The 20065-nt window shown below is 36.2% G+C and overlaps 1 protein-coding gene across 1 annotated transcript in view; it reads right to left on the bottom strand.

Moving 5' to 3' along the window:
- Positions 1–20065, bottom strand: part of LOC107602846 (breakpoint cluster region protein) — a 44039-nt gene that overhangs the window by 6765 nt on the left and 17209 nt on the right. Inside the window, exons 2-16 of the mRNA XM_016295446.1 lie at positions 13532–13716; positions 12889–12993; positions 12538–12723; positions 7778–7885; positions 7620–7680; positions 7489–7541; positions 7170–7310; positions 4022–4143; positions 3739–3904; positions 3512–3631; positions 3154–3229; positions 2886–2990; positions 2709–2783; positions 1406–1503; positions 1075–1194 (exon numbers count right to left, since the gene is read on the bottom strand). Coding sequence (XP_016150932.1) covers positions 1075–1194; positions 1406–1503; positions 2709–2783; positions 2886–2990; positions 3154–3229; positions 3512–3631; positions 3739–3904; positions 4022–4143; positions 7170–7310; positions 7489–7541; positions 7620–7680; positions 7778–7885; positions 12538–12723; positions 12889–12993; positions 13532–13716 — 1721 coding nt within the window. The remainder of the gene's footprint in view (positions 1–1074; positions 1195–1405; positions 1504–2708; positions 2784–2885; positions 2991–3153; positions 3230–3511; positions 3632–3738; positions 3905–4021; positions 4144–7169; positions 7311–7488; positions 7542–7619; positions 7681–7777; positions 7886–12537; positions 12724–12888; positions 12994–13531; positions 13717–20065) is intronic.

The following is a 20065-nucleotide window of genomic DNA, read 5'->3' as shown; positions in this document are numbered from 1 at the left end:
ACTGGTTTTGCACTCTATCTGCCATATGCCTTGTGCTTTATATATATATTTTTTACATTTTACCTTATTTGTATAGTTGAATTTTGTATTTAATCTGTATCTATCTGTATTTATGTTCTACTGTAGTGTTATCTATATGCATCAAGGGTCTGAGAGTAACAGCATATGGCAGGATTATCCACCTGAACAATTTATCGGCTTTGCTCTGTTCATTGCATTAGGAATTAAAAATGTAAATGCTTAGTCACAATGGGTAAACAGATTATAGACTGCTTGTTTTATCCTGGGATTTATGACTAATCGATAAAATCGATAACGAAATAACAATTTCCTAACTGATTACTTGGATTTGCGCACAGAGAAACAGTGTCAGTCACTTCACAATAGTGAAAATGCACTTCTATGAAAATTAATCAAATATATAATTGATGGATGAATTAATTAATAAACGGCATTATTTAGTTGTTGCCCTACTAAAATATACTATTATTACAAAAAAAAGTACTGTGAAAGTAAGTCTGATAATATGCAAAATGAAAACAAATGTGTTCAACCGTGTTTAAAATGAGAACAGGTCATATTTGAGCTGTTAACTGTCCAGTGTTTGTTGGTGAGGACATAAGCAGTTTAACGTCTCAAAGCTCCCTAATATGTGACCCTGAACCACAAAACAAGTCATAAGTTGCATGGGTATATTTGTAGCAATATCCAACAATACATTGTATGGGTCAAAATTATCGATTTTTAGGAAGATCATGTTCCATGAAGATATTTTGTAAATTTCCTACCGCAAATATATCAAAACTTATTTTTTGATTAGTAATATGCATTTCTAGAACTTAATTTGGACAACTTTAAAGGCAATTTTCGGCACCCTCAGATTCTAGATTTTCCAAATAGTTGTATCTCGGCCAAATATTGTCCTTTCCTAACAAACCATACATTACATCAATGGAAAGCTTATTTATTCAGCTTTCAGATGATGTATAAATCTCAGTTTCAAAAAGTTGACCCTTATGACTGGTTTTGTGGTCCAGGGTTACATATATTGAAACATCATATAAGCAGGCATACCTGAATCTGTCCTTTGGCCATGATGCGATCCATGTTCTCCCCATCATCCCTGCACTGTTTGACCTTACTGTAGCACAGCAGTCTGAGGGTCTGAGAGCCCTCTAACTCGATCTCAAACTCCTGCGAGAAGAGAGTCCAACTTCCATTTAATCGCATTGTTCAACTAGCATTATAAATGTCTTTTCATATTTAAAGCTGCAGGGTGTAATTTGAGCTCATCTAGTGGGATCAAATGTTATTGTAGCATAAGGATTAATTACTCTATCTGTCTTTCTAATGCTCTAGGTTTCTCTAAATGTTTCTGAAGGCAACTACGTGCTGCAGTTCTGACCTCATTCCAGTTTGGCTCTGTGGTGTCTCTATACACACGAGTTTTTGCTTTGTTCACGAAATAGCCGAATGAGTCCACCTCCAATGTACAGTACAGATCTGGAGGGAGAGATAAGAGACAACAAGCCGGTTACATAAAACCATGATCAAATGTTACATTTTTTTAAACATGAATCAGAAATTGAAAGTTCTTTTCCCACATAGTATTAGAGGTAAACGTATTAGGGGATGGGCAGTATGACCAAAATCCCAATAAATATTACAGTAATTTTTAGATTTTTACTATTTTTATGTATATTTTAATATACATTTTCAAATATTTTCTTTTTATTTGATATGCTTAATTTTTGTGAATAATTTACTGAATTAAATATTTTAGAAATAAAATGTAAAAAAATTATAAGATATAAAAAATAAAATTATTGAAATGAATAAGTAATCAAAAGCAGCTGTATAACTCTTCAGTTTTCACTTTTCAATCTGAAACATTGAAAATAACACTATAAAATGGTTATTTATTGACATTATAATTCAAAAATGTGGGGTTGGTAAAATGTTTGAATGTTTTTAATAGAAGTCTCTCATCAAGACTGCATTTATTTGATCAAAATACAGTAAAACAGTAATATTGTGAAATATGAATAGTCAAAATCTAGTTTTCTATTTGTATATATTTTAAAATGTACTTTATTCTTGTGATGGCAGAGCTGAATTTTCAGCAGCCATTACTTCAGTCTTCAGTGTCACATGATCTTTCAGAAATCATGCTAATATACTGATTTGGTGCTCAATACATTTTCTTATTATTATCAATGTTAAAAACAGTTGTGCTGCCTTATACTTTTGTGGAAAACATAATACATATTTTCCAGGATTCTTTGATGAATATAAAAGCTCAAAAGAACAGCATTTATAATGTGAAGAGCTTTTGGCTCTTATTACTTATCTTATTATTGTCACCATGGTATATACAGTAAGGAAGTTGCTATTGAGGATAAAGCCTACAAGAAAGTCGAAGCAATGAATGAGCGAGAACAAAGAAAGGCATAAATTAGTGATGGAGAGTTAGCTTTAAGAAGGAACGCAGTGTTCCCTGTTAATCCACCCGTCCCACAGCTGCTCATAGAGAGAACTCTGCCCAACAACAGCAGGGAGCATGTCAGGTGTTTTCATGCATGTGCACACATATTAGGGAGGCATTCAATAATTTAATGATTACTGTGAGCTGGATTTCATTCCATCTAATTGTAAGTGCTGAAAAAACACACTAAACTAGGTGAGACATCCCATGCCAGACAACTTACTCAAGCTCTGTTTCAGCCCTGTTGCAGAATGAACAATCACATTTAGAAAGCCATACAGCCCCATGGATTCATCATCTAATGGGAGAAAAACAACCAAATTGTGACAAATTTCCAATACAGTAGAAAGACATAAAATACAATATAGATCTTAATAAAACAAAACAAAAAGGCACTCACCTTCTTTATTGATTGTCAGAGGAACATTGTGAACTGTCTGTAGCTTCACGCAGGAGTTAGTGAGCATCTGCAACTCCAGGGAAGTCAAAGAAAAACTCTTGAAACCTGTGAGAAAAGAACATACAGAAACCAAGAGAGACTCACTCAGTGAAGTCACCAATATCTGCATTTAACCAATAAGTGACTGAAGGAAAAGAGCAGTTTACAGAGTCCTGCTGTGATTTTCTTGGAAGGTATGAAGGTTTCTGTGAGGACCAGCAATGCTTACACTTTTTCTGCTGTTCACGAATGATCTCCCTCCATTCTTCTCGCTCGTAATCAGATGAAATCAGGAATGTATAGCCCTGGAATACACAAATAAAACACAGGAAATAAGAACGTTTGGGAATGTTTTTTTTAAATAGCCAATATTAAACTTACAATGTTAATATGTTAACATTTTTTGACAATGTAGTATAGTTAATACAATTTTAGCATTTGCTGTTTATCAGTTATCGTCCATAACATGAAAACAGAAAGAAAGAAGATTACATTACAGTGAGCAAATTATGTCAGAATTTTTTCGGGTCGTGATTGCAGATATCTGAAAAAATGCAGTTTTAGGAAATTGTCTGGTATTGATTCACCTTGCCATTCCTGTTACTGACTCTGAAGGCCATGCATGGAGATATGAGCAGCAGCAGCGATTCCTGTTCACACAGTTTCTTCCTGAGACGATCAAGGACTTTACCTCTTTTACAAACTCTCTGAACACATGAGAGAATGAGAGGAAGGAGGTGAGAAACAATTAACACAAAGCTGAGTGTTTACTGAAGAAAAGCCTTTCTGATGAATATTTAATCCACTTATCTACCTTTTCTCTCTGAATCTCGTTCTTGATCTGGGAGATCTTGACCTTCATAGCATCTATCTCCTCCTCTGGTATCTGGGAGACCGGTGAAGACTCAGATTCATCGATGGTCTGAAAGGTGACGTCAGCTAGTGGGATATACCACTTACAGTCATACTGCTGCCCCTTCCTGAACACAGGAAGAGACAGAAACCAGGGGTCACAATTATGAGAAAGAAAGAAAAAACAACTTTGAAATGAGGAATGTTTCTACAGGTGAAAAAAAGTTTAATATAGATTGACTTGCCCTCCGGTTTGTTTCTTCAATTTGGCACAAAGCAGCAGGTCGGTAAAGAGGAAGACATGCCGAAGTTTTCGTGCTCCTTCTACTAACTCCACCATAAACTGGTCTCTGAGAAGCTGTCGATTCTTTAAAGACATTTAAATACATGTAAATCTAACAGTTTTTATATTTACATTTGAATGTAATGCACATCTATAACACTATACTTTGTGTTACATTACCTTGACATTAAATTACAGAAAACTACTTAAAGCTGTTGCGTGAGTGTTTTTAATACAAGGGTGTGATGACAAATTTGACATCTTTTCTGTTCTGACCAACACAAATAATCGCTTATATTTTTTCCTCATTTGGAAAGTTATAAATTGTTGTCGTGGATTTTTTCACAAATATATATATGTTGTAGTTTGACACCTTCTGCTTCTGTGAACTCTGTGAATGTGAAAAGGGACCATCATAATTTTTGGAAACCAAAAACACACTTAGTTTCAACTGTTTACCAATAGGGGGCGTTGTTGTATTATTTACTGCCCCATGAATCAGTGGCAGTCACTATTTTGCCTGAGGCATGGGGTCGTTTAAAGTAGGCGAGGAGGAAAACAGCCAATGAGAGGCTCAGACTCATTCACTCAGATGGAGGCATGACACACTTAAGAAATTGCTATTGTGAGTGAGTCACGGGAGCTATTTTCATGATAATGATGGCAGCCTGAGGGGGTTTCAACCTCGGACAAGCGCGGCTAGATAGGATAAAAAAAGTGTGCTGGGTGAGATGATTCACAAAAGGCAGATATGATGGTAATTACCTACTGTAAATCAGATTAGAGGAAAAATGTAACCTTAAATGGACTGAAAAACAATATATTCCACTAATAAAAAAAAAAAAAACGTAATTTTGTCCTTAAAATAGCAAAGCAATATCAAATTGAAAAGGTTCTGTACAAGATGTTCCCAAAGATGTCCATATCAGGTCATTCTTTACAACTGGGTGTGCATGTGCACTCTTGAGTGACCGAATCTTCCCCTAATTGAAGGGTGTGTGACATATGTGAAAGACATCTGCTCTTTTCATGGCCTGAATGTCTGTGTGTGTGTTGATGCATTCAAAACACAGGCTCTGACCTGTGACCCTAGCTTCAGAATGTGTGTGTTTATCCCTTATGTCTAAACTTGCATTTTTTTTCTCCCAAAGTACAGTACACCAGGATTTGGCCAACATGATATATGGGTGCAGTATTGACTTTGGCCGCATTTAGAGACATCTGCTAAAACAGCCTAAGATGAGAAGCAACACATGGCCATGAACTGGAAATCCATAATTTCTATGACAATAATTACACAGGACATGGACTAAGATGCCCTGACAAATGATAATGCAGGTGAAGTACAATTATTTTCTTTTTGAACAGGCATTGGTCAGACCTCTAAATGAAAATCTAAATTTGCTATGAAATATATTTTCAATATTATTCTATTATTATGTTTTTGGTGATATATATTCTGTTTTTGGTGATGTTTTTCATTAAATCATTATATTAGAATTGGAATATTTATACTTTTAGGATGCTTTAAGCTTGAAAGCTTCTGTTTTCATACATTAAAATGGGCAAATGGACCACCACAGTCTTTAAAATTTCTCCTTTCGTGATCCATAAAAAATATGGATTTTTATACTTCTTTGATACAAAATTGTTTGTTGGATTCCAATTGAAAAACAAAGAGATATTTTAGGTCTCGTGTGCCTGGCAAAGATCCACAGTTGATGTCGGAAATTTTTTTTTTTGATGAATACTTTCTTGCAGGACTGTATAATGATGTTTTATCATCAGTTCCTGCAAAGTGATAAAAATAAAAAATTCTTAATTTAAGTACAAATCTTTACTGGAATCATGATTAAACTGAGCTGTACTGTTCCCCAGCTTATGTCAGACATCGCTTTAATCAATCCAATAATAAATGATCTCTATCTTTCAATTGTATCTGTATTTTCTGCAATAAAAATGCCTGGCATGTCCACAAGCCTACAATCAGAGAGCCACTTCCCACACAGTTTTCCAGTAATCTGCGAGGAAGTCTAGTGCCAGGTCAACTGACTCAGTTCAGAGGGGTTGGGAGACTGTGCGAATACGTGTTTGTGTTCATTCTGAAGCTCGGAAGGGTGTTGAGACACTTCTCATTTCACAAAAACGGCTTTTGATAAAGGAGGAAGGGGAACAGGAAGGCGGGAGATGATTATATTATTGATGAGACACTTGTAGCGTTATGCAACCGGAGCATACTGATGAATATTTGTACACTTGTCGCAAAAATATTACTAAGAGTTACAGTACAAGAGTTTATCAGCAAGGGTTTTTCTTCTGGCCTGGACCCCTTGAACTCATACACATCTTCTTAATTATTTTCAAAAAGATTTTTAAATATATTTTTCAATGTAAACAATATTTTTTTTTACATAAATGATATACATAAATATCATTCATTTTTTGAGGAGTCGCACCACATAACTTTTTAAAGCCTGAACAAACCTTGTTTTGTCATAAAAAGACACCATGATATTTTGTCTTCAGAGTTGTTCATCTTTCATGTTTTTTTTATATTTATCATATTTTATCAGTCTTATAGGGATAGTTCACCCAAAAATAAAAATTCTGTCATTAATCATGTCGTTCCAAACCCGTAAGACCTTTGTTTATCTTCAGAACACAAATGAAGATATTTTTGATAAAATCCGAGAGCTTTCTAACCCTGCATTGACAGCAATGCAACTACCATGTTCAAGACCCAGAAAGGAAATGCTAATGCACGACACCTGCACCACTCACCGGTCTCGAGTCTCACGGAGGAGCTCCGGAAGGATAAAAGGAGGAGTGACGACAGTGTTGGAGGAGAGAGGACCAGGCCTGGACCTCTCTTGTCTTTCACTATCGTCACTCCTCCTTTTATCCTTCCGGAGAACCTCCGTGAGACTCGAGACCGGTGAGTGGTGCAGGTGTCACTCATTATCAATTACTCCACCGGCCTCACTCCGTTCCCACGGCTCTCTGCCCCACCCCCTCTCGTCACAATCATCATAGAGGATTGTATTAACAATAATAGAGAAAAATGTCAGGTCATGGACATACAGTCTGCTCTGTCACTGGGCAGCACTGACCTCTCCTTTCTTCACTGTCATAGACTGACGGCGGGGCGTGATCTCCTCATTAATGCTGGAGAGGAAGTTCTGGGAAATGCGGAGGGCATCCTGCAGGAGGGGGTGATCTGGATGACTGGATGGGGTGTGCTTCAACAGGTCCTGAAACACACAGACTTGTCAAATATTGCAAAACACTCAATTCACTGAATGTGTAAATAAACACAGCCCAAGCTCATCCAAATAAAACATGAGCATTGTTACACCACCAACCTGTAAACATTCTCATGTGAGAAAAATTAATGATTAAGTAAGATTATGTTCTTTTAGTTTTACTCACGTGGAGGACGAGGGTACTGCGAGTGACTCGATCCACTGGTTTATACAGCAGCGCTGCGAACGAATAAGGCAAAAGAGTGATCAGAATACTAAGTGGTGTAAAAGGACAGTAAATGTGGAAAAACGACTTACTTTCCAGAGAGTTCTTGTCATTCTGATCTTTACCCTCTTTAGCGCTCCTGACTTTCAGATTCTGTAGGTAAAACAGTAAACAAATACACAAATTTACAAGGAGGCAAAGATATCAGGCTTTGTTTTGACAGTATAATGTAAGTGCCCTTAAAACTGACCTCTGAAATCTCTGCAAACTGAGAATTGGCTTGACAACACTTTTCGGCTGTTTCCACAGCAACCTTATAGTTGTCCACAAAAGCCCTGTACACGCCGAGCTGGCTGGCCTGTGTGGGAAGATAAAACAACAGGAGAGAGTGAGAGAGAAGGAGCTTTAAAGATAAAAGTCAGTGCTAGAGGCGGATTACTCATGCATGTTACATTGACTTAATTCTGCTTATTAAGGTAGAGCAGGCAGTTTTTCGTGGCCTGTTTTGGCATGGTTGACATGCTTCTGATATTCAAAGACAAGCAAATACCAGCCTGACTTTGCATAAAGACAACAGCACTCAACAAAGCAGACAAATTATCACAGTGACGTAATGGGTCAATCTTAAATGAATAGTTTAGCCCAAAATACATTTTTGCTGAAAATGTACTCATCTATAGGCCATCCAAGATTTTCTTCATCAAAACAGATTTGGAGAAATTTAGCATTATATCACTTGCATCCTCTGCAGTGAATGGGTGCCGTCAGAATGAGAGTCACAACACGACTCCAGCCCATCAATTAACATCTTGTGAAATGAAAAGCTGTGCTTGTAAGAAAGAAATCCAACATTGAGGTGTTTTAACTTTAAACCTGCAAGTCCACATAACACTTCCTTCAGTTTGAAAGTTCTTCTCTCGCATGAAAATCCACTGACATATTTATTTACAACCGTTTTAAACGGTTTTCACTTTAAACGGTGCTTGATCTGTTGATCCGTTTCTTTCCTGATTTTTCAGAATTCAATATAATGCAATATAATGGACTCATTTGAAGTTAAAAACATATTATAGATTTATTTCTTACAAACACACAGCTTTTCTCTTCACAACACATTAACTGATGCACTGGAGTCATGTGGATTACTTGTGGATTATTGTGATGTTTTTATCAGCTGTTTGGACTCTCATTCTGATGGCACCCATTCACAACATTGTTGACCAAGTGATGTAATGCTAAATTTCTCCAAATCTGTTTTGATGAAGAAACAAACACATCTAAATCTTGGCCTAAGGGTGAGTACATTTTCAGCAGATTTTCATGTTTGGTTGAACTATTCCTTTAAACTATCAAAATTCATAATAAAAATATAAATGATTACATGATTGAACCTATTATAATCTAAGCAAATAGTGATATTATAATGAACCATTTTGAATATTTACTGTGCATTATAAATTCTTCAAAATTTTCAACCGTCCCACAGCTGTGCCATTAATTCCACAACCTCAAACTAAGTTTTTTGCAAAGTCTGTATGTGTTCCATGTAATATCTGAAGAAAATAAAGAAAATCAAGGCAAATATCACTTACAAAACAAAAATGAAAAGAACATATAGTAATTTCCTTCACACACACACTTTTTTCCAGAGTGTGTCTAAAAAGTCAATTTTTAGAGGGTGAATGCATACTGAAACAAAAAAGAAATGATTTGGTGTAAACGAAGCCAAAATGTCGCTGTGAATGAGCATTTGTGTCATGAAGAAAAACACCATTCAAAAGACAACAACTGTGAAATGGGCACAGATAACAAGCATTTTCCATGGCAACATCTTGTGTGCTGCCAACACTGGGGTAAATAAGAGAAGGACTTGTGATGGGGCTTGTCATGAGACAGAGAGGTTAAGCACTTCCTTCAACACAGCCATTATACTGCAACTGAGGAAACTTGTGAGCGATCCAGAATATGAGCATCATTACCCTGAGATCAGAAAAAAGACGGATTACATCGTGCTGTTAACTCCGCTCACTGATAAAAGATGAATACTCATTAAAGAGTGAAAAGAACCATTAAAAACCATACCACTTTCTAAAGACTTTCCTATAGTGAAGGGCTCTGAGGACACATCTTTAGCTTCATCTACAGCTATATTTTGAGTTGTGAATGTAAGTTTGCAGTTTGTTTTGAAAGTAATAAAATAGAAAATATTGTCAGGAAACATCTTTTGATTGAGTTGTACTTGCAGGGTGCATGTAAAAAATTACTCTTATGAGCTGGTTAATTTTAGTGAATCAAAAATATATTGCATGACCACTGTATTCTGATTCACAAACAAATGACTCTTATGAAGCAGTTCATTTACAGTGAGGGGGTGAAAAACTTACAGCTTGACAATTGTATTCCAATTCACGAACAAATGACTCTTATGGGCAAGTTCATTTTAATGAGTCAAAAACATACCGCATGACCAGTGTATCCTGAATCATGAAAAAAAATGACTCTTAGAAGCTGTTTTTATTCATAACCTGTTCAAAAAGATTGAATCAGTCTGACAAATCCTTCACTAATAAACCAACATCTGAATTGCCTACTGCAAGTTATCATTATTATCATACTATGCAATATTTATTTGTGTCCAAACATGACAATGTGCCATTAAACATACACATTTGCAATAGAGCTTTAATATATATTTGGCATATACTGTATATTTAGTATGCAGTGAAGAGTAGATTGAATTCTGTAGGAAACACTGGCCTGAATCTATTTATTACAGTCCATTTTTTGGACTCGTTGCTTCTGAGGAGTCAGGGGTGAGTAAATCCCATGGCGTGAGAGCTGGCGGTCCAGAGGGAGAGGGAGAGGGCAAGGGAATGCCCAGCAGTGAGTGGGTTTCAAGGGCAGACACATGCACCCCTGCTCTATTACATCATGCTTTCTGGGAAACAGAGCAGACACGGGACTCACTGTCCACTGAAAACTCTGTGCGACTCTGTCTCCCTGTGGGATTTCCTGTTTATTTACCCCTCTCTGTGTAAAACACACACACCCTGGTAGAGAACTATGTCACTGCAAACACACATACACACACACATACACACAAAGACACATTCCCAACGTAAGGGACATGGCATATTCTCCCAAATAGTTGTGCTTTAGAACTACATTTCCATGCAAACACATCTGCACAAAGATCTCACATCTACACATCGATAATGCCTCAAATAATAACCACAGGTATTTGCAACTAACAATATAATCTCTGTGGGATTAACAATCCAAATAAAAGATGAATGAATTCAGCCTCCGGCCACACTTACTCAACCTCAATGCCTTCATATTTCAAAAAAGAGATTTATGTCAAACAATCACTGATTTCAGCCCTGGCTGTGGATCCCAGAGGGGACAGTGAAACATTTTGAACAAAAACTCGAAATAAAAAAAACTGAGTTTATGAGTAGATCAGATCAACGACAATCTCCCTTACTCCACTCTGGGTTTTATATTTTCCATTTACAGCTGAAAAAATTCCTGCAACAGTTCATGCCATAGAATTAATTTACAGTTTTCAATGTGTTTTCTTGTATAACAGAATGCACAAGATAAAGTATAATGTATGCTAATATTTCACTTTCATACAGTTGATGCAGTAATATTGTGAAATATTACAATTCAATACAGCTGTTTTCTATTTAAATAATTTAAGTAATAAGTCATTTATTCCTGTGATTGTAATGCTGAATTTTCAGCAGCCATTACTCCAGTCTTCAATGTCACATGATCTTTCAGAAATCATTTATTATGCTGATTTGATTTTTTCAGAATTCATCAGAAAGTTCAATAGCTATTTTTTTAAATAGAAATATTTTGTAACATTATAAATGTCTTTACTGTCACTTTTGATCAATTTAGAGCATCCTTACTAAATCAAAAATATTAATTCTTTAACAAAACTGAAAAATCCAGAGAAAACCAAGAAGAGGGTGAAAAGGCAAACCATGCAACTTACATAATCAATACCGTAAACAAAATGTGATGTTTGTCATGTAATCTGTGCACCTGGCTACAACACCCTACCCCAGCATTTCTGACCGCAGCCCCACCGATCTAAGAGCAAGACCCCCTAGCTGCTTTACATGCAGTCATGTGGCTCTGAAAAGCTTTCATCTGCACGAGCGTCAAGTACTGCGGGCGTCTATAAAGATGGGGGTGAAGTTTCAGTTTCCACAGCTAATTGTGCCGAGTGGAATGATGTGGCTGTTGCTCGTGAAGCTCACTAAACCAGTTATCAAAGGAAATTCTCCTTAGGGAGGACCAGAGAGACATGCTTTGATGATGACTGTATTTATAAACCATTTAAAAAAATCTCTCTTGGGTGGTCTGACAGAAACATCATGTATGGATTACCCGAATTAGACACGTGCATGTGGCATCAAGTGACGGCACAATTCAGTTGTTATGAGTAACAGTATCACTAGCATATTATTAGATAACACAAAAATGAACCAGTGATTACAGTATATCATTATATGAAGTATAGTACAGTGAGTATATCATTATATACTTTTTTAGCTGGAAACCCAATAAATTCATGCAAAATTCAATGAAAAAAAATTAGAATGCACAAATTATTATTATTAATTATGCATGTTAATCTTAAATTATCCTAAATATCATAAATAGTTGAATAACACTGTTAAATATAATCTTTAGCAAATCTGATGAATATCCATGAATTTCCATTTTTCATACTGTAGATTATAATGTTGTGATGACTTGTAGCACATAAAATGATTGATTTTTTTTATTTATTAGGCAAAATATTACAGCATTTTAATATTAGTCTTTTTTGGTTATCAGTCATAACATGAAAATAATTACTGGCTTAATTGCTATCAGTCAGAATTTTAATATTCCTAAATATATTAAATAACCATGTATATATAATTAAAATAGCCTTTCATTTTTATATAATATATATATAATAGATTTTAATTAAACATCGCTCACCAGTTTCTGGAAGAGGTCACCCACACATTGATGGTGGCTCCACTGTTGCACTCTGGGTAACAGGCCATCATAAAAGTCTTTGTGGATCTCGTGGAGCTCAGGCACTTTGAAGAAAATGGTTTCTATCTGCTGGAGGGTTAACATGGGCTGGGAGGTGGTGGCAGCAGCTTTCAGGGGCTTCATGGGCTAAGATAAAAAAAAAAAAAACAGGAGGTCAAAAGGGGGTCCCATTTGTAACCACCTGGGTGGAGTGCAATGTGCAAAGCTCAGCACCACTATAATGGTGATCTTTGACCCTCTTTCATGAGCAATCGTGCAGTAAAACAGACCCAGCAAAGCCTGAAGACTCACCAGTAAGAGCGCCTCCAAGTGGCTCAGATAGGCCTCCTCACTGGCCAGGATCCCTGATAAGACCCATTTCCTCATCTCCAACCCTTTTTCGACATCCAACTCCGACTGGGAATATCCATGATGAACAAACACATTAAGGGTTCAGCCAAAAACACACATTCCTGTCTACAGTCTCTAGGAATTCCTCAGTAATCCTCATAAAACCTAAATCCTATCCCATACAGATTTACAGAGGTCAACCATAGATCACACAATCCCATATACAGATATGAAACACCCCAAAGAATAAAGATAAAGAAAACAAAGGTCAAAAGTTCAGAAAACAAATGTTAAAAGACCCTTAAACCTGAAGTATAAGTAACTACTGACTGAGAATCTAAATGTAGCTATTCGCTTTTTGTATGTTTTTTTTTTGCGATGCGCATGTATAATTACGTTTGCAACATCAACTGATATAGATCAATCTCTAATATGGGCCAATAAATTATATGGAAACAATACATCATGCATCTATAACAATAATTATCTTTACAAAATACAATACTGAGATTTATTTAACGACAAAAACATTTGGGAGAGGTGTGTAAACACTATGACTTCAATGAAGGTTAAAGCTAGTTCTCTGTAACTTAATGTCCCTTACTGATTTAGTGGACTCCAGGGACCCCGAGGAAGGGGGCTCTCTAATAATTCGACCCTTCGTGTGAAGGCGCAGAGAGGAGAGGGAATCATCCGTGTAGGACGCAACATCAGGCTGCATACGATGGTCCTCACCTCGATCGCCATCATAAACATACGCTGGAGGCGGGGTCCCGCTAAATGAGATGTCTGCAAATGAAGAGAAGAGAGAGGTTAGGTTGACTTACAAGTGTAACATATGATGCTTTTAAATCATATCAGTCATTTTAAATTCATGTATTACATATAATTATACACAATATAATAACAGTGCATAATTTATCGTCCATTGCCATTAAGCAGCAAACAACCAAAAATGGGTTTTCAAGTCAAGCTTTCCATCTTAATTTTAAGTGCTTGAAATAATCAATACATCCTTTACCAGAGTATCTCATACATCTCTTATCTCTTAATGTAATCCACACAGAGGACCGAAACCTTAACCAATGCTTTTTCCTCTTCGCAATAAATACCTTGACGTATAATTGAAAGCGACAGATAAAGTCTGCCAAGCGAAGACAACCAAAGCCGTTAGGAATTCATCACCGATTTCAAATTTATTCTTGGAAACATTATCTACCATCTCTCTGAATCACTGCCTCAATTAAGCATCCTGTTCATCATTAATGCATGACGCCGCAACTGAATTATTAAAAATGTGTGTAGTAAAATGCAGTAACTGAATTGTAATTTTTCCTCTGACAATATGAAGACAGATTTGATGTTTTACTTACACAAAGAATGTATAATACACTGTTCAATGTAATATGTAAAGCTGAAATATGTTCCTTTGTTTAAGAGGACTCTGGGAACAAGAGAAGAGTTTTTCACTAAACTTCAGCCAACATTTTCTTCATATAATCTGCTTGCTGCTGTGACAGTCTGAGTATTTGTTCCACACCTCCAGGGAATATCACTGATACTAACCAGGAGACTTAAGTCGAGTCAGTTCTTTATTCCTCAAGCCTGACACAACAAATGAACAATGAAAGACTAGACAACTGCAATCATGACGGAGACCCTCTTTTACTGGCAGTGAAAGGACGATATGAAAGTTAGAATCACAACAGCCACTGGTGGAAATGCGAAACCGAAGTCAAAGCAGTCCATTTAGGAGAAGACTGACAAGACCCCATTGAGCGGAAACTAAACCTCTTAATCACTCAAATAGCAATGAATAATTCAACACCATTGTTCTTGTTTTAATTACCATTGATGAGGATTAAGGGCTATATGGATGAATAGCTGCATTAGTGATGCCATTTTAATATACTGAGCATGTTCAGATTTAAAAATGAGGAGCAGCTGCTGAGCTGAAGTCAAACAAATGCACTTCAGCCTAAATATACAAATCAACTGTGTTTAAAAGAATAGTTCAGTACACACACACACTCACACACTCACTCACTCACACACACACACACACACACACACAATGGTTATCATTTACATCAGCTGTGATTCACAGACTGCAGTGACTTGAGACATGATGAATCTTCACAGACTATCCTGACTATTGTGAGTTATCGCTCTGTCTGTATTTGTAGAACAAGTTGTCTAAACACAGTCATTCATTTCCTGCAGTCTGTGAACAGCTCAGCACCGGTGAGACGTCCAGACGCTAACGTATCGACTATGTGTCCGTCTTATCTGGTTTGCTGATCGGCTCAGTTAAAAAGTCTGATGCTACAGTCAAGAGCTATCTAGATGTACACAAAACATGTGTGCGCACGCACACACACACACACAACCAAGATCATCAATAATGAAATCCACTCATTGATCCCTCACAGCTCTTGCTCTGTACACAGTGCATTTAAACTAATGTTACTTAAGATACTAAAATTTCAGTAGCCAGAAACAATACCATTGAAATTTCATTAACACTTTCGATACCACTGCAAAACAAATATGCTCATGAACATATTTCTTCATAAATTTAGCCTTTAAAAAGGGCACTTGTCAACAGTAACATTAAAGGGGTCCTATTATGCTCTTTAACAAAGTCTTGATTTTGTTTTGGGGGTGTACTAGAACAGGCTCTCATACTAGGTTGTTTGAAAAACACATAATTTTTCACATATTTTACATTATTACAACACCTCTCTCCCCAGTCTGGCATGAACAGCTCGAATAGTTCCTGTATCAAATGAAGGCCCGTCTTCTGAAATACGAAATGTGCTGTGATTGGTTAGCTGGGCCAGTGTGTGTTGTGATTGGCAGCACTCGGTGCCTGGTCGGGAAATGTCATGCCCCTTACCATAGCCGCCTGCAAGCTTCAGAGTAAATATTGCGTCAAAATCAAAGTAATTTGAGCGCGATTTAAACCCGGATGATTGAACCACTCTAAGTTCGTCTGCCTTGGGAAAGCTAGCGTGTCTCCGACATAGTGATAACACTCGTTGCCTTCTCTAGTGCAGCTCAACCAGGTCTCGTCCCATTCGTCGATATTTGTGATATCACAAATCCCGGAAAATATGCGTTGTAGTCCAAAGAGTCGTTCGTTGTAGTTTTTGAAAAGTGATTTCCGTTAAATAAAATATCTCCTTTTGAATTGGACTTTGAGCTTTGTAACTTCGCAGCTCTTTTTTATGGTCAGCATAACAGGACCCCTTTAATAGCATAAATATGATATTATACTAATAATTAACTTATAAAACTTAAGAAATATGGCTCAATAATCAAGAACTAACAGTGCATTTAAATGCAGAGCATTTAATAATAGGTAACGCTGATTATACAAATGCAGTTTCTTACTGTTAACTTCTTTTCTAATACTTTAATGTACATTAAAGTGACACTGAATTGTTAAAAATGTATTAATAGTATTTAGAAATTAACATTAAGATTAACAAAATGCTGAAAAAATTAAACTGAACCTTAAGTGATTATTATTTATGTTTATATAATTCTTCTTATAAAGTTAGTTATTATTATTAATATAAATATAATATTACTATTAACAAATCTTAAAATGTTAATTTTCCTCTAGATCTTTACCACTGTTATTTATTTTAATCATATTTTTTGAAAAAGGTTAAAAAAAGCAAAGGCTTAGCGTTGCCGTAACTGCCAATGTTGCATACAGTTGTTAAGGAGAAGATAAGGCTTTGAATTTCACACTACCTACTAGTTTATACTTCCTCAAACCTACAGGACAGGCCCATACACTCATATCCATCCAGCACAACAACCACTTATATACACAAACAATGTGATTTACATAAAAAGCCCAAAAGACTTTGAAAGATTGAGAGTTTGTTGGCTTTGTGATAATCAGCAGGAAAAGGACATCACCCAGTAGTTCTTCACTAGTCAGAACTGCAGTGTCTAGTGTCTTGGTTCATTCAGCAGTCAACAGGCTTACATGGGATGACATTAAGAGAGGACAAAGATGGGAGCAACTAGGAGTTAAATCACCTCACTGTGAGAGAAACAGTAAAGAGAGGACTCCGGAAACATGGAGGCAGCCCTGCTGAGTGGCCTGGCATGTAGCCTGCTTAAAAAGATAGAATAATAGACAGAGCCTGAACAAATAGAGATCAGGAGAAAAGAGGTAGAGGATTACAGAGAGAGATAGCAAAAGAGTGAGAGAAAGAGGTCTCTGCTGTCCCAATGTAGAAGGAAGAGCCATGCCAAAGGGCAGCGTGTGTTACTTTGTGATTAGCCACTAAAATTGAGCTTATGAGCAAAACAATTCCTGTGGCTAACACCAAGGCCACATAGACTGTGGAAATGGATGTGTTTCATATGAGGACATCCATAAAATCACCCTAATGTTGTTTCTCCTGTGTATGCAAATACACTACTGCTCAAAGATTTCAGCAAATATGCATTAAATTGATCCAAGGTGACAGTATCTATGGTGTTAAAAAATATTTCTATTGCACATAAATTGCACTTTCTACTCATCAAAGAACCCTGAAAACAATTATTAGAGCTTCCACAATAATATTAAGCAGCACAACTGTTTTGAACATTGATAAAGCTGCATATTAGAATGATATGGATTATGTGACACTGAAGATTGGAGTAATGATGCTGAAATTTCAGCTCAAAAACAACAACAAAAATCTTAAAGACCCCAAACTTATAAACAGTACTGTAGTTTTGTAAAGGAAAAAATATAATATGATCCATTTATATTTATTATTCCTTACATATTTTGCTAAAAAATATATGTAATTTGCAATGTGTAGACCACAAAAAACATGGTTTTAAAATTAGCATCCAAAACACCAATCATCCGATGGAATTAGTGTGTGTGTGGAACAGACTCACTGGTCACGGTGACTGTGAATCAGCCATTGAGGAAGTGTGCACGGATGTCTGACCACGAAACTCAACTTTCCAAAGGAAACACACGTTTGAAGCAAGGTCATCTTTCCAACAAAAACACACATTCACACAGAAAGCTAGATAGCTAGATAGATAGATGACAATTAAAAACACTGATATCCCTAATAACAAACACTGTTGCCAACTCTCGCGAGACAAATAAGCAACAGCAGCTTCAAAAACAAGCCCAATATTTTTTGATAATTTATTACCATCAATATAATTTATTATCAATTATTTATTACCAATAAATGAGCCCGCAACATATTAAACTGAAACTACCCTTTTATCTGAAAAGTAAAAACATAAGTTATTTTACAAAAATCAGCAAACTGCAACAAAGTGGGAACAAAACTCATCTCCAATCACCTGTGAGCAGAATAGGATTGGACAGATGGAGGAGAAAAACACAAGAGCTTCAAAGGGGAGCTGTAACATAGCCACATATTTATAGCCTACTAAAATATTGGCTATTCGAACCAAATCTACTCTTTGTGGAAATGGATGTGTTTCATATGAGGACATCCATAAAATCACCCTAATGTTGTTTCTCCTGTGTATGCAAATACACTACTGCTCAAAGATTTCAGCAAATATGCATTAAATTGATCCAAGGTGACAGTATCTATGGTGTTAAAAAATATTTCTATTGCACATAAATTGCACTTTCTACTCATCAAAGAACCCTGAAAACAATTATTAGAGCTTCCACAATAATATTAAGCAGCACAACTGTTTTGAACATTGATAAAGCTGCATATTAGAATGATATGGATTATGTGACACTGAAGATTGGAGTAATGATGCTGAAATTTCAGCTCAAAAACAACAACAAAAATCTTAAAGACCCCAAACTTATAAACAGTACTGTAGTTTTGTAAAGGAAAAAATATAATATGATCCATTTATATTTATTATTCCTTACATATTTTGCTAAAAAATATATGTAATTTGCAATGTGTAGACCACAAAAAACATGGTTTTAAAATTAGCATCCAAAACACCAATCATCCGATGGAATTAGTGTGTGTGTGGAACAGACTCACTGGTCACGGTGACTGTGAATCAGCCATTGAGGAAGTGTGCACGGATGTCTGACCACGAAACTCAACTTTCCAAAGGAAACACACGTTTGAAGCAAGGTCATCTTTCCAACAAAAACACACATTCACACAGAAAGCTAGATAGCTAGATAGATAGATGACAATTAAAAACACTGATATCCCTAATAACAAACACTGTTGCCAACTCTCGCGAGACAAATAAGCAACAGCAGCTTCAAAAACAAGCCCAATATTTTTTGATAATTTATTACCATCAATATAATTTATTATCAATTATTTATTACCAATAAATGAGCCCGCAACATATTAAACTGAAACTACCCTTTTATCTGAAAAGTAAAAACATAAGTTATTTTACAAAAATCAGCAAACTGCAACAAAGTGGGAACAAAACTCATCTCCAATCACCTGTGAGCAGAATAGGATTGGACAGATGGAGGAGAAAAACACAAGAGCTTCAAAGGGGAGCTGTAACATAGCCACATATTTATAGCCTACTAAAATATTGGCTATTCGAACCAAATCTACTCTTAGTATTAGTATAGGCCTACTTGTTTTTTTGTTTGTTTGTTTGTTTTTTTACAGCCCTTGATAATTAATACATTACAAAAAAATTAAATTGTAAAAATGAAAAATTAGGCTCCTCTACGTCTACTACTATCATCGCTTGGATTACAGCGTCACGCACCTTCTTTTTGAACGTGATTTTTCTTCAATCCCTCATTGAAGAAAAAAAAAAGAAGGTACTTGCGGAGGGGGCGGAATATTTGACAAATTACGCTACAGCACTTAAATTTTTGCACTGATTGGCTATTAACTGTGAGCAGACAGTGTGTCAATCAATGCATTGGAGAATACACTGAACATAAATGAAAAGAAACAAAGTTGCTTGTCAGGTTTTCCTAACAAGCAACCATATTTTTTTAAATAAGCCCAAAAAACTGCAACCCGCGACCCGGGATTTTTTCACGCAACTTTACAAAAAAAGAAGCCCAAAGTCACGTATAATACGCGGACTTGGCAACTCTGATAACAAACAACAAATCAAATGCCATTAATTCATGATCCTAAACCAACTTTCAACATAATAAAGTTCA

Source organism: Sinocyclocheilus grahami, unplaced genomic scaffold (genome assembly GCF_001515645.1).
Source record: "Sinocyclocheilus grahami isolate Dianchi unplaced genomic scaffold, SAMN03320097.WGS_v1.1 scaffold336.1, whole genome shotgun sequence".
Lineage (NCBI taxonomy): Eukaryota > Metazoa > Chordata > Actinopteri > Cypriniformes > Cyprinidae > Sinocyclocheilus > Sinocyclocheilus grahami.
The sequence above is the reverse complement of the archived record's forward strand: the minus strand, read 5'-3'. Positions and strand labels throughout refer to the sequence as shown.